Source organism: Lepus europaeus, chromosome 5 (genome assembly GCF_033115175.1).
Source record: "Lepus europaeus isolate LE1 chromosome 5, mLepTim1.pri, whole genome shotgun sequence".
In the NCBI taxonomy this organism is placed as follows: domain Eukaryota; kingdom Metazoa; phylum Chordata; class Mammalia; order Lagomorpha; family Leporidae; genus Lepus; species Lepus europaeus.
Genome location: NC_084831.1, coordinates 44,446,111 through 44,461,892, shown reverse-complemented (window position 1 = coordinate 44,461,892; position 15,782 = coordinate 44,446,111). Strand labels below are relative to the sequence as shown.

The 15,782-nt window shown below is 41.7% G+C and overlaps 1 protein-coding gene across 1 annotated transcript in view; it reads right to left on the bottom strand.

Annotated features, from left to right (window-relative positions):
* The window catches only part of SCP2 (sterol carrier protein 2), a 96,022-nt gene that overhangs the window by 45,494 nt on the left and 34,746 nt on the right, over positions 1–15,782 (bottom strand). Inside the window, exons 10-11 of the mRNA XM_062191352.1 lie at positions 14,843–14,990; positions 10,698–10,805 (exon numbers count right to left, since the gene is read on the bottom strand). Coding sequence (XP_062047336.1) covers positions 10,698–10,805; positions 14,843–14,990 — 256 coding nt within the window. The remainder of the gene's footprint in view (positions 1–10,697; positions 10,806–14,842; positions 14,991–15,782) is intronic.

Genomic DNA, 15,782 nt, shown 5'->3' with positions numbered 1-15,782 from the left:
TAAATTCTCCATGCCTCTATTTTCTTTTATAAAACACAAAAACTAGATAATGAGAATTAAATGCATGTATACAGGAAAAGTATTTAGAGTAGTGCCCAGCAATTAGTGTTGTATATGCATCTGCTGTTGATACTGAGAAAATAACAAGGGCAGAGTTTCAGGAGTCAGAAGGAACTAAACCTCTTTGGAAAAAAGCAAATAGTCCAGTTTCATCTAAACGTGCTTCCCCTTTTTGCCTTCCCTCCCTATAACCCAGCTACAAGAACCTGGCATGTGGTGGGTATTTAGTAAGCCCTCACCCCTGCCACCCCACCTTCCTTCTCCTCACAGCTCTGGTCTGTGTCTGCTACAGCACTTCTAGTCTGCCGTGACTGCAGTTCTGCATGTTACCGCATCATCTGCTTCTTGTACATTTCCTGAGGGCAATGGGAGATTTCCAGATCTCAAACCAGTCCCTAAACCTGTCTGTGCATGAAAAGCTCTCGGAGGAATTTCAAAATATATAAACTGAAAGGACCAACACAGACCTAAGAGGCAGGAATATGCCTTTTTAAAAACTCTGTAAGAGGCCAACGCCGCAGCTCAATAGGCTAATCCTCCACCTGCGGCGCTGGCACACGGGGTTCTAGTCCTGGTCAGGGCGCTGGATTCTGTCCCGGTTGCCCCTCTTCCAGGCCAGCTCTCTGCTGTGGCCCGGGAGTACAGTGGAGGATGGCCCAAGTGCTTGGGCCCTGCACCCGCGTGGGAGACCAGGAGAAGCACCTGGCTCCTGGCTTTGGATCAGCACGGTGCACCGGCCGCAGCAGCCATTGGAGAGTGAACCAATGGAAAAGGAAGACCTTTCTCTCTGTGTCTCTCTATCTCACTGTCCACTCTGCCTGTCAAAAAAAAAAAAAAAACAAACAAAAAACCTCTGTAAGATTCTACATCAGTCCCTAAGAAGACCCCCATATTGAGAGCCAGTGACTTACTGGCATCCCACACTAAGGTGGGACCGAATAAGCGATAGCTAAACTCCATGGACTGAACCTAGACAATCAGGACCTAAAGCCATGCCTGGAATGGCACTAGGACATTAATGCACATTTTTTATAATACCAAAGACCACCCAGAATAAGCTAAAGTCAAGTTTTACTCATTCATTTCAAACCGGCTCAGTATATACTGGACAATACAGGTAAAGGTAAAGGCACCTTAGACATATAAATAAAGCATATATATACCATTATCTGAACAATGATTTGTCTTTTGTCATATGACTTCACAGAGTCTGTGTGAGTTACAGGGCCCCTGGCCTGTGTGGCACTGTACAATGTTGAACACAAATGAGAAAAACTGCAGCTTAGCCCCTGGCCCTCAGTGCTCAGACAAGGCTTGGGCAGTAATAAAGAAAACAAAAGAAAGAAGGAAGGGGAGGGGGGAGGGACAGATGAAGGGAGAAGAAAGAGAGGGAGAGAGGGAGGGAGGGGAGGGGAGGGGACAGGAAATGGGAGAGGAGAGGGGAGACGAAGGGAGGGGGGAGGAGGGGGCGAAACAATCATCAATTCAAATACTTAAACCCATGTTTTTCTTCTATTACAGGTATTGTTATATCAACTATAAATTCTTTTGCACCAAGATCTGAACAAATTAAAATCAGAAACCAATAGTAAGGAGCTTTAGTTTTAAAACTGATTCTGTAACACTGAGTTCCAACCAGTGCAGCCCTGTCTTACAATTACAGCAATACCATCACAGGAGAGAAACATCACACCCAGTCTTAGCATGTTTTGAAAGCACTTACTTGGCTGTTTTCTGATTTTCTTAGAATCTTATTGCAGTTTGTTATCCAAGTAACCAGGGAAAAAATACTTAAACTACTCAAAGCTGTCATTTTGATATATTTTCCAGGAGTCTGAACTCTTTCTTGGGTGGAACTTGGGCTAATGTCCATGTGTCAGATTCACTTGAAATACAATCCTCAACGTGCAGCAAGTAGACATTTATTCTTCAATAATTCCTCATCTCTATTCAGATTACCACTCAAGCCATCAAGATTTGTAAGGTTTTCCCTGAAAATGCTATCCCATCACTAAATGATTCCTCAAAGACCAATGACAAGGGCCAACGCTGTGGTGTAGCAGATAAAGCCGCCGCCTGCAGGGTCGGCATCCCATATGGGCACCAGAAGGAGATTCAGCTGCACTACTCTGACCCAGCTCTCCGCTATGGCCTGGGAAAGCAGTAGAAGATGGCCCGAGTGCTTGGGCCCCTGCACCCACGTGGGAGACCCGGAAGAAGCTCCTGGCTCCTGGTTTCGGATGGGCACAGCTCCAGCCGTAGTGGCATTGCGAGAGGTCTTCCATCCACTAGTTCTCTCTCTGTCTCTGCCTTTGTCCCTCTGTTACTCTACCTTTCAAATAAATAAATAAATCTTAAAAAAAAAAAAAAAAAAGACCAATGACAGAAGGAAAAATTCACCAACAGTGTGGACTCAAGTACTGGAAAGGGTTATCAAACAATACTGCAGATGTATGTCTCCCTTTGAAGACTTAAAAACAGAATAATTCTATCTTGCTGGGATGTTTTGGGTTAGCCTTTCAGTATCCAAGGGAGAGAAAGGAATGATGTGCCAATACTTGCAAAACTGTTAACATTTGATAACAACAAAAAATCCAATGTTGACAAAATTGGGGGAAAAAAAAGTACTCTGTTACTACTCTCTTACCCTGTTGTTAGGAACATACACTGATATAATGCTTTTTGAAGAAAACTCATAATGTCTACCAATTTTTAAATACATACCACCCTTGGATATAGTGAGTCCAATTTATAATTTATCCCATGGCTATCACTGAAAAAATATGAAAAGACATAAGGATGCTTATGGCAGCATTGTTTGTAATAACAAAGTTAATAATCTATTTATTTAACCATCTATAAGTAACTAAGTAAATTTCGCACAAGGAGAACACTATGTAGCAACTGAGAAGAATAAAGAATGTATGTAACTGGGCCGGCGCCACGGCTCACTAGGCTAATCCTCCACCTGCGGCGCCAGCACCCTGGGTTCTAGTCCTGGTCGGGGCGCCGGATCCTGTCCTGGTCACTCCTCTTCCTGTCCAGCTCTCTGCTGTGGCCCGGGAGTGCAGTGGAGGATGGCCCAAGTGCTTGGGCCCTGTACCCATATGGGAGACCAGGAGAAGCACCTGGCTCCTGCCTTTGGATCAGCATGATGTGCCGGCTGCAGCAGCCATTGGGGGGTGAACCAATGGAAAAAAGGAAGACCTTTCTCTCTCTCTCTCTCTCTCTTTAACTGTCCACTCTGCCTGTCAAAAAAAAAAAAAAAAAAAAAAAAGAATGTATGTAACTGATAATACAGATTTTTTAAAATAGAGGTGAAAAAAGCAGTCTACCATGCAATAAATATATATATATACATACATACTTATTAACACACATAGTTACACAAATATGTATTTATAGAAGCAAAATAATTTTGAAAAATACAAAATAAATATTAACAATTGTTGACTGAGAAATAAAATTAAGGGTAAGGAGGAACAGAAACCCTGCTAAATGCTAAAATTTGCCATCCAGCTATCATATTAAAAAGCACAGGACAACCTTTTGGAGAACTACTTGGAAGTTTCATACAAAGCTAAAAATACATATATCCTACAACCCAGCAATCCACTTTCAGTTATTAACCCAACAGAAACGAAATCTGTGTTTACAGATAACGCTTGTACAAAAACATTTCTAACAGCCTTATTCATATCAGCCCCTAAACAGGTAACAACTCAAATATCTATCAACAGGAGAATGGATGAACAAACTGGCATATTTCAACAGTGGTTCATCTTTAGTAATAAAAAAGAATGAATCACTGATACAAAAAAACCATGGATGAATCTTACATCTGCTGAGTGAAAGAAGCCAGACACAACAGAGAATACATACTCACTGGGCTGTTCCATTTATATGAACCCCTGGGATTAGTAAAACTCATCTACAGTGGCAAGCGTCAAAAGTTTTAGCCTGCTAGTGGTGGAAAGTGGGGGAGAAACATTTAGGGAAAGCCATGGATTGACTGGAAGTAGGATGGAAATTTTTGGAGTGATGGAAATGTTCTCTATGTTGTTTTGGCTGATAGTTACACGGATACATACAATTGTAAAGCACAATTATCTATTTAAATACTATAATTTGATGGTTATATTCACAGATATGTTCAACTATCATCAGAATCAATTTTAGAACACTTTTATCCCCTTAAAAAGAAGCTCCACACTCTTCACTATAAGCCTTTGTCCCCAATCCTAACCTCTTTTCTGTCTCTATGAATTTGCCTATCCTGACTATTTCAAAAAACACTGAATCCTGCAATCCTGTGTGGTCCTCTGTGGTCGCTTTCTTTCACTCTGAAAAATGTTTTCAGGCTCATCTATGCAGCAGCCTGTCAGGTCTTCATTTCCCTCATGGCCAAAGATTCTCCATAGCACGAACAGACCACTCCTCGGCTGACAGACATCTGGGTTGTTTCCACATTTAAACTACTATAAGTAATGCTGCTGTAAACATCTGTTTCTGTGAGAATTCCACATTTTACTGTATGAAAACCATAACTCAATTCTAAGAAAGAATATGGATATGAAATCATCTTACTACCACGGAGCATAATTTTTGAGTGTTTCAGTGGTTGTCAGAACAAAAGTATTACAGAATGTCAGACAAGTATATTGTAATACAAACACGCTATTTCAAAGGAGACAAAGTTTTATGTCAATACAAACAACTAAATAATGTTATAATTACCCAATGCCAAACAGAGGTTTCCTACGTGAATGGCCAGTTGTCTAGAGAATTTAAACCACAGCCTCTCACACACTCTATAGTTCAGTGATTATACCACAGAAATATTTATTACCATTCTGTCTTCTCTATGTCCCATTAGCAACAAAATCAACACTGAACTATGACCTAATTCTTTTGAGGGATAAAGGAAACAATTTAGTCTATTGAGCAAAGCAGAAAATTGTTTAAAAATAATTTTTGCATGGTACTGGGCATGATAATTACACAGAACTAGGATGCCTCAGGGCTGTCATACTAGAAGGAAAATTATTTTCTTTACAAATTAAGGAATGTTCTTTTTCCAAAAATGGTTATAAATTATTTCTCATACTGTGATACAAACAAGACCTTTATTCCTGGCCAAAAATAAAAAAAAAGAAAAAAGAAAACTCTCACAAAAACACAATGAAATGCATCCACTGTCGCTTCACTTTGCAGAAACGGTGGGAAGAGAATGACAGGAATTACTGCACTGCTCTCTCTGGGGGACTCTGCTGTGCATTTCACACGTACACATTTCCTCAGTTATCCACAGACCGGTCTTACACGGCAGGTTTACACTTTATTCTCATTTTGCAGATAAGAAAACTAAGGTGAGTTAGCTGAGCTATGACACTGAGAAGAGCTGAAGAGGCCAGGGTCAAACCGGAGAATTCATTTGCACAGAGCACACACCTACGATTCCCGGACACCTCCCTGTGTCCCTGCGCATTCACAGCCCCTGTTCCTAAACATACATCTATACTGTACTTGCCACGTTCTCACTTCCAGTTCTTTCTGAATCCAAGTGCTTCTGTCCAAAACATTTCCTCAAAATTGCTGCAGATGGCCCGTGACTCTCTAACAGCCAAATCCAAAGGACATTTTCTGGCAGGACCTCTTAGGTGTGAAACTCTCCTCCCCTGGCTTAATCGACCATTTCTCTAATTACTCTTTGCTTCTTTAAAAAATGTTAAATTATTTTTATTTATTTGAAAGAACAAGGGGGGGGGAGGGAAGAAAAGAGGGAGAGCAAGCTTCCACTTGCTGGTTCATTCTCCAAACGCCCACAACAGCCAGGGTTAGTCCAGGCCAAAGCCAGGAACTCCACCCAGGTCTCCCATGTAAGTGGCAAGGACCCAAGTGCCTGAGCCATCACCGTTGCCTCCTGTGGTGTGCATTAGCAGGAAGCTGAATCAGAAGCAGACCAGCCAGGACTCATACTGGCATTCCAAAATGGGGTGTGGGTGTCCCAAATGGCAGTTTAACCTGCTGCACCACCACACCTGTCCCTCATTACTGTTAAATAGCTCTTTCTCTTCATCTGCAGTACACCTTTGAATTCTGATGCTCACTAAAACCTAGGGGTTTATCCTTGATCTTTGTGTTGGATTTCTTTCAATACCAGAATTCCTATTTAGTTCTTTTCTTTGACTTAGATTTGTTATTATTCTCTATTTTGGTGAAACAGTGTTTGTATACATTCCTTTAGTTCTTTGAACACACAATAACTGATTTAGTCTTTGTCTATGGAGTCATATTGTGGCATAGCAAGTAAAGTTGCCACTGGCGATGCCAGCATCCCATATGGGTGACGGTTCATGTCCCAGTTGCTCCAGTTCCAATCCAGCTCCCTACCAATGGCCTGGAAAAAGCAGCAGAAGATGGCCCCAATGTTTGGAACTCTGCCACCCACATGGGAGACTGTTTGAAGCTCCTGGCTTCGGTCTGGCTCAGTGCTGGCCTTTGCAGCCATCTAGGGAGTGAACCAGGAGACAGAACATCTCTCCATCTCTCTCTCTCTCTCTGTTTCTCCCTATTCTCTTTAGTTCTTTTAAATAAATAAATAAATCTCATTTTTAAAAAAGTCTTTGTCTAAGAAGTTCCATATTTTGGCTTTCTTGGCGATAGTTCTATGGACTGCTTCTTTCCTGTGTGCAGCCTGTGTGTTCTCATTTCTGTGCATGTCTCAAGGGAGGTTATTTTTGCTGAATACCCCATGGTATTCATGGCTACTATAAAAATCAAATTCTCTCCTTTTCCCAGAGTTTGATATTGTTGCTGTTTATTGTTTATTTAGTGACCTTCCTGAACTAATTATGTAAAGTCAATGTTCTTTTGTCACATACTGCCACTGAGTTTTCTTCTCACTTAGCTTGGTGGTTAAGCTACCAACTGGACAGAGATTTCCTTAAATGCCTGAAACTATGACATGCCATTGTCTCTGCTGTGTGTGTGTGCACGCGTGCACATGCACTGGAGTATTCAACCAGGCAGTGGGCAATTCTGCCTTAGTTTTTACATCTGCTTGTGCAAAGTCCCAATGCCAGAGATGAGGGCTTAGGACTTTCCCAGGTCTTTCCTGAATATGCACACAGCCCTGGCCATGTGCATAGCCTTAATGCCCTTGGCCTTCTAGATTCCCAAGACTTCAGATATGTTCAGATAGACATTTCATTCCCCAGCTTTTTCTTTTAAGGTTTTTGTTTAATTTGTTGTTGACCCCAGTTGGCACCTCAAGTAGCTACACTGTTAAAACAGTTGTCACTGTCTTGACAACGCTTCTGCATGTGTTTACAGTCAGCTTAAATAGAGTGGGCTTCAACAGCCAGCTGCCAGACAGGTCAAATAATGGCAATTCTCCAGCACGGGGCTTTGCACAAACCTCCCTCCTCATTTTAACTCCATCAGTACCAGGCTGCTCATTTTCACCAGCATTATAAGCTGCCATGGAGCTGGGGATAAGAGGGGTGGCATTAAAGCACATGGACGTGCCCCAAAGCTTGCTATCACACAGTGACTCAGTCTCTGTCACTGTTGTTCTAAATATATACTGCCCAGAGTGCTGTGTTTGGTTAATTTATGAAGTTACGAAAAAGCTGAACTTGACAATTTTGGCCAGTGTTGACATTTGTATGAAGGAGAAGATTTTGCAATATTGTTATTTTATCACTTCCAATGACATCCCTCTCATTCTTCTCGTTTTCAGATTCGTTTGAAAGATACTAGACTGAAGCAGTAATAATAATGGTACGGGGCCAGCACTGTGGTATAGCGGGTAAAGTCGCCGCCTGTAGTGCCAGCATCCTATATGGGTGCCGGTTCAAGTCCCGGCTGCTCCACTTCCGATCCAGCTCTCTGCCATGGTCTGGGAAAGCAGCAGAAGATGGCCCAAGTCCTTGGGCCCCTGCACCAGTGTGGCAGACCCAGAGGAAGCTCCTGGCTCCAGATTAGTGCAGCTCCGGCCATTGTGGCCAACTGGGGAGTGAACCAGCAGATGGAAAACATCTCTTTCTCTCTCTACCTCTCCTTCTCACTGTCTTTAACTCTGCCTTTCAAATAAATAAATAAATCTTTAAATAATAACAATAATAATAATAATGGTACACTGTGGGGTTTAAAATACAATCAGAAGTAAATAGATAACAACAGCAACACACAGGAAAGGACGGGTAAATGGAGATACGTTTGTAGTACATGTGAAGTGATGCAACCTTACTGAAGGTAGAACATGATAAGTTATGGGTACATTGTAAATCCTACAGCAATCACTAAATTTTTTTAAAAAGAAGTAATTCAACAGAAGTAGGAAAATAATAGACTAACAATGTCCTATTAACTTTTAATGGCATAAAAAGGAGAAAAGAACCAAAGAAGAAATAGAAAGAAAAAGAATAGCAACTGATGTGGGCAGGCAGGGAGACAGTGAGCAGAAGCTGAGACTGTCAGCAGTATCGGCATCCAGTCCTGCACCACCCAAACCCCACCTCCATCAGGATGATCCAACATGACCCCAGGCTCAGCACACCCATTCCCCAGCATGCACCTGAGCCTCATTTCCCACATGAGATGCCATAACACTTTCAAGATTCCCAAAAAGGGGGCACAGAAGTCAGCAATACTAAAGCCCCACCAAAACTCTACCCATTGGAACATTCAGTTGGGGTACCAGCCCCTACACCACAAAAGGACAACCCCAGCTTGGTGGGGGCGGCAGCCCTTCCTTCCCAGGAAAGAGATTTGCTCTCACTCACCACCCCTTTTAATAAATCCAGCTTCCCTGTATACCTTCATGCCTCCTCCTTGAATTCTTACACACACAGAGACAAGCAGCCGGAAAAAGCCCAGCCAGTGGCCAAGATGCCCACAATCAACTACCTGTGTGTGCGGTATCTGTCCACCTACCTCCAGGCACCCTTTCTCTCTCTCTCCCCCACTATTTACTGCAGTATGAGCTTACTCAATTCGATAAATAAGACAAGGCTAACTACTATAATGAATATAGTTAACGCTATTAATTCTAACTTCCCTATTCTGGAATTTGTGAAAATTTATAAAATTTTACTAAATTAATAATATAATAATATAATAAAACAATATGGAAAAAGCACAAACCCACCTATCTCCAGAAACAAACCATGCTACTTCTGTGCTAAAAGCTTTTTTAGAAAACGGCATTTGATAAGTTTATCATTTTAAAATTAGCTTAATTGTAAGAGTTAAAATGATTAGTTGGTTATCTGATAAAGATTCACATAGTCAGCCAATAGCAAAGCCATCATAAAATTCTTATTTCATAACTTCTAGTCCCATGTCTCAAGAGAAAATAATTTCCATGCAACACCAACACATCTACAACCACACATAAATAATGTACTCATTTGAAATGATTCTGCAGGCCTAGCAAGATCTCAATTTGGAAACATCCTGTTAGTTGAGTCATATAACTATCTGAGGATAATCAAACTTTTTAAAATATATATTACTGAATTTAATTAACTCGAATTCTCATCAATTAATCTATATTATTAAGGGCACTGTAATTAAAAGAAAATCAAAACACTGCAGCCAAACAATCACTTAAAGCTAGCTACCAAGTTTATAAAGGATGAAACCAAACCCCAAACAGCACCTTAATGCAGAAACTGGATATCACCACATCCCAGCCACCCCACCTCCCTCACCTAGCTTAAGGTGTCCTTTCCCTATTTTTTGATTTTTGCAAAGCAACCTCTTACTAAAATTAACCTACTGGGGTCAGTGTTGCGGTGCAGCAGGGTTAAGTCACTGTTTGTGATGCCAGCATCCCACACGGAGCACCAGTTCAAGTCCCAGCTGCTCCACTTCAGAACCAGCTCCCAGCTAAAGTGCCTAAGAAAGCAGCAGCAGATGGCCAAGCACGTGGGCCCCTATACCCATATCCATATGGGAGACCTGGTTGGATTCCTAGCTCCTGACTTCAGCCTGGTCCAGCCCCAGCTGTTGCAGCCATTTGGGGAGTAAACCAACAGATGGAAGTTGGCTCTTTCTTTCTTTCTTTCTGCCTTTCAAATAAATAAATCTGCTTTAAAAATTAAATGTGGTGCAGCTATCATGAGACTCAAGAGACTATTTGCTTCTATGATAATTAACATCTTGATGGTGGGTATTATCTCAAGGGGTTTCTGTTCAGGAGAATTCCAAGCCCAAGGCCAAAAGTAATTACCATCTGGATGTATCCCCCAGACTGAATGAAGGCCACTTTTCCATCATAAAGAACGTGGTATGGCTGACCAATCAAAGGCGGCCATGAGCACTGCAGACCAAGGAACGAGGGCGTGGGCTGAACATGCACCTCTCAAGCCCCAGCTTGGGGAGCCCCTTGGGGAGCCCAGGAATTAAGGGAGAGCTGCCCAGCAACACCTCCTTTCTCCCACCAATCTGATGTGACTGGCTTTCTCTGAGAGGGGTGAGCAGACCTAGCTCTGGAGGTTATACAGCAACTCTGCCAACTGGTTTTAGGGAATGGTCTATATCAAGAAAAGAATCTTTCATTTAATTAATGACTAGTTCACACTATGGCAAAAATGATTACAAAAATTAGAAATCTGTGAAGATATTACCTGTAGCTCCCAGGGGGTGTCCCTTTGAAATCAATCCGCCACTAGGGTTTATGACCCACTTTCCTCCATAAGTATTATCTCCTCTGTCAACCAGTGCTCCACCTTGTCCTACAAAACAAAATGTTCAAAAATGTTAAATAACATTGGAGCAAATGTTTTTTTTTAAACTTTCCATATAGCCAGGTATGTCCTGGAGTAAACATTTCTTTTTCATTATTATTTACTTATTTATTTGAGAAGCAGAAAGACAGAGAGAGCTCCCCATTTGCTAGTTCACTTCCAAAATGCCTTCAAGAGCTAGGGCTGGGCTGGGCCTGGGCCAGAGCTGGGAGCTGGAAATGCAATCCATATCTCCCACATAGGTGGCAGGAACCCAATCAGCTGAACCATCACCACTGCCTCCCAGAGTATGCATTAGCAGGAAATTGGAGTCAGGAGCCAGAGCCAGGCGTTAAACCCAGATACTCCAACATGTATCTTAACTGCTGGACCAAAAGCCTGCCTCAGAGTAACTATTTCTTAATAGGTCAATACCAATAACTTACCATAAGCAATTCTAAAATCGAAGTAGTAAATATTGAGTAATAAAGGCTAATCTTTTCAGAACAGTTCCTATATGAAACACATTTCCTATTAGTTCCTAAGAGCTCTCTGGCTTCCAAAACTGCCCCCAAATGTAAGAGATTCAGAGAGCCAGAAGAACTGAAATGGGGGGGCCAGCATTGTGGCACAACAGGTAAAGCCGCCACCTGCGACACCAGCATCCCATATGGGCGCCGGTTTATATTCCAGCTGCTCCACGTCTTTTTTTTTTTTTTTTTTTTTTAATTTATTTGACAGATGGAGTTAGATAGTGAGAGAGACAGAAAGAAAAGTCTTCCCTCCGTTGGTTCACCCCACAAATGGCTGCCAATCTGAAGCCAGGAGCCAGGTACTTCTTCCTGGTCTCCAAAGAGAGCTGAACTGGAAGAGGAGCAACCGGGACTAGAACCTGGCGCCCTCTGCAGGCGGAGGATTAACCAAGTGAGCCATGGCGCCGGACCGCTGCTCCACTTGTGAACCAACTCCCTGCTAATGGCCTGGGAAAGGCAGTGGAAGATGGCCCAGGTGTCTGAGCCCCTGCAACCTATGTCAGAGACCCAGATGAAGCTCCAAGCTCCTGGTTTTAGTCTGGCTCTGCCCTGACCATTGCAGCCATCCGGGGAGTGAACCAGTGAATGGAAGATCTTTCTGTCTCTCCCTCTCTCTCATCTAACTCTGCCTCTCTAATAAGTAAATAAATCTTTTCAAAAAAGAACTGAAAAGGATGTGTGCAGCTTGAGATTTCTTAAGATTTCTTTTTTTATTATTATTTGAAAGACAGTTACAGAGAGAGGTAGAGACTGAGAGAGAGGGGTTTTCCATTCACTGGTTCACTCCCCAAACGGCCACAATGGCCAGAGCTGAGCCAATCTGAAGCCAGGAGCCAGGAGCTTCTTCCAGGTCTCCCACATGGGTGTACCAGCCCAAGTACTTGAGCCATCTTCCACTGCTATCTCAGGCCATTAGCATGGAGCTGGACCAGAAGTAGAGCAGCCAGGACTTGAACCTGAGCCTGGAGCCCATATGGGATACTGGCGCTGCAGCCACAGCGCTGGCCCCACCCTTCTTCATTTCAGTACTAAGATCTCTGCCCCAGGAGGAGCTGAAGTGTTATAACCACAACATGCAGCCTCTGTTGGTGCATGTTTCTGACCTGCACCAGAGCAGACTTGTACCTACCCCATATGTGAGGACAAGAACTTTCCCTTTTCCTCAAAAAAAAAAAAAAAAAAAAAAAGTATTTTAGTTAATTTGAAAGCCAGAGTTATGGAGAGAGGGGGAAATAAATAGAGAGATCTTCTGTCCACTAGTTCACTCCCCAGCTGACCCACAACAGTGAGGGTTGGGCCAGGCTGAAGCCAGGAGCCTGTAACTATTGTAAACTATTCCCTGTGGTCCCCATACTTGCTGCAAATAAATTTCTTTGGGTGAAAACTCCTTCTAGTGATTTTCTTAGAATCTGCCAGGAGGTAGGCCCATAATTTTGGGTGGATAATAACATATGGAGTTTAATTTTGAACTTAGGTTTGAGATGTTTATGAGACATTAAAAAAAAAAATCCTGAAAAGCAGGCAGCTGGACATGTAAGTCTAGAGATTAGGAAAGTATTCAAGCTGGAGATATAAGTCTCAAAGGCATCATCATATTTACCTCGAGACTGAGTTCTAGATCTGCTAAGGCAGGACATATTCACAACAGGCCATCTTTCCCACTGAGTACAACTGAAAACACTAGATAAATTTAAATAAATGGGCCAATGATGTGGCATAGTAGGCTAAGCCTCCACATGCAGTGCCAGCATCCCCTGTGGGCGCTAGTTCGTGTCCCGGCTGTTCCTCTTCCTATCCAGCTCTCTGCTAAGGCCTGGGAAAGCAGTAGAAGATGGCGCAAGTGCTTGGGCCCCTGCACCCATATGGGAGGCCCAGAAGAAGCTCCTGGCTCTTGGCTTCAGATTGGCCCACCTCCATTTGGGAAGTGAACCAGCAGATGGAAGACCTTTCTACCTCTCCCTCTCTCTGTCCATAACTCTGCCTCTCAAATAAATAAATAAAATATTTTTTAATTAAATAAACAAATAAAACTACCTGAGGATTGAAAAGTGAACAGAAACACAGGGATCAGAGAGGGAGTCAAAATTTGGAGAAGCCACTTCATAAAAGTGAGTTCTCAATAGCAATTTTTTATGTTCTCTCTTTGCAGCTATACCCCAAGGTAGAGCACAGTTCTGGAACAGCACGGCAACAGGGTACCACAGGCAAAAAAGCCTCTAAGAGAAATCCCATATCTCTAATCAAGGGATTCAGAAAATGAAATCACTACACTGGCCCCCTCAAATAAATCTTTAAAAAATAAAAGATTTATTTAAAAAGTAAAAGACTACAGAATATGATATTCCATTGATAAAGGTATTATTCACCATAAAAATTAATCTTACTTATAAAGTAAATAATTGGTTTTTACAATACAATAAAGACAAATACCCAATAAACAAACAAGATAAATGAACTACCAACAAGCAAATGAAAAGACCGTCCATATCATTAGTTACCAGAGATGTGCAAACTAAAATAAGATTTTTAGTATGGCTAAAGTTTTTAAAACTGACCATATCAAGTGTTGGCAAGGATGTAAAACATCTGGAACTCACACACTGCTGGTAGTAATGGAAAACAGTACACCCTAAAAATGAGCGGGAAAATTCTGGGGCAGGCCTAGTGGTTATGATGCTGTTTGGGATACCCACATTCCATACAGGAACACTGGACGATATTCTGGAGAATGTGCAAAATGTGCACCCTGGGAGGCAGCAGGTGATGACTTAAGTGGTTGAGTCCCTGGAACCCACATGGGAGACATGGAATGATTTCCTGACTCCTGGCTTCAGCCTGGCCCAGCCCTAGACCTAGCTGTTGCAGGAATTTGAGGAATGAAATCTCTTTCTGTTTCTCTCTCTCTTTCAAAGTTAAAAAAAAAAAGATAAATTTTTTTTGAAGATTTATATATTTATTTGAAAGTCAGAGAGAGAGAGGAAGAGACAGAGATCAATCTTGCATCCACTGGTTTACCTCTCAGATGGCTGCAATGTCCAGGCCTGGACCAGGCAGAAGCCAGGAGCCAGGAACTTCATCTAGGTCTCCCAAATGGGTGCAGGGCCCCAAGCACTTAGGCTGTCTTCTGCTGCTTTCCCAGGCCCAGACACACTAGCAGGGAGCTGGATCAGACTTGTGAAGCTGCTGGGATTTGACCTGGCACCCACATGGGATGCCAGCATTGCAGGCAGCAGCTTTACCTGCTGTGCCACAATGCAAGCAAGCCCCTAGAATACATTTTAAATAAGGAAATAAAAATTTTTTAAATATCAGGTTCTGTCAGTAGTTTTCCCATTTGCCTTTCTTTAAGCATTTATTTAAACATAACTTGAAATAGCTCAGGTTCACCTTTCACAATGTGGCAGCGCCAATGAGGACAGAAAGGTAGGCAGGGAATTCTTTTTCTTTAATACTTAGAGTGGAGCTCTCTCAGGGAAATTTACACAGCTAATCTGCCCTCTTCAAAGGTATTACCTTCTGGACAGAGTCCTAGTGCTTCATAAGTGAGGAGTTCGTTGGCAGAAAAGCAATCATGAAGTTCTATTACATCAATATCACTTGGTCTCAGGCCAGATTTCTCATAGCATCTTCTGGCAGCTTCTTTACTCATATCAAACCCAACCTAAAACCAAAACCATATATAAATGAATTGATGGCACCAGAACTGGGTCTTTTAAATCAGAATTAGAGAGATTAAAATATGCATAACTTCAATTCTGAGAACTGACAAGCATACTGAAATCTCACTTGATCCTGTATTACAAAGAAGTCCAAATAAAATAATATTCAGGAAGAAGAATGTATACAAGATTGTACTATAATAGACAGAACTTTTAAGTAAGATATTTAAAACAGACTTAGAAATCCTCTGATCATTCAAAAACTCTCTCAAGCCACAATGTGTAGGTTGTGGTAAACAGGCTGAAAAGATTTATCAACAGGTCATTATGACTCAGACACACTGGAAAATATGGAGGAATTGCTATATAAAAATATATAATCTTTTTTTAAAATATCATATAGGATTCAAACTATTTTTCTAAAGTCCGTGCTCTTTATACCTCTTTGGTCTTAATTAATAAAAGAACACTAAACTCAATTTTTCTTCAAAGAATAAAACTGTGATGCAAAGAAAAATCTACTCTAACCAGAAAACCTGCCTAAACCATACCTGTGCTACTACCTAACTTCGTAATCTTGGGTGAATTAAAAAGATGTTTTCAAATGTGTAGCATTCTTGTGAAATCATTTTATAAACTGTAATTTACCACACAATTTGCTGTGTGTGTGTGTGTGCACATTCACACTTCATCAAATAGTCAACTAATTCTACATCTAAATTCTCATCTTTTTAACTTCATTTTTTTAAAAAAAATGCTTATTATTTTCATTGGCTTGAAAGGCAGAGCAACAG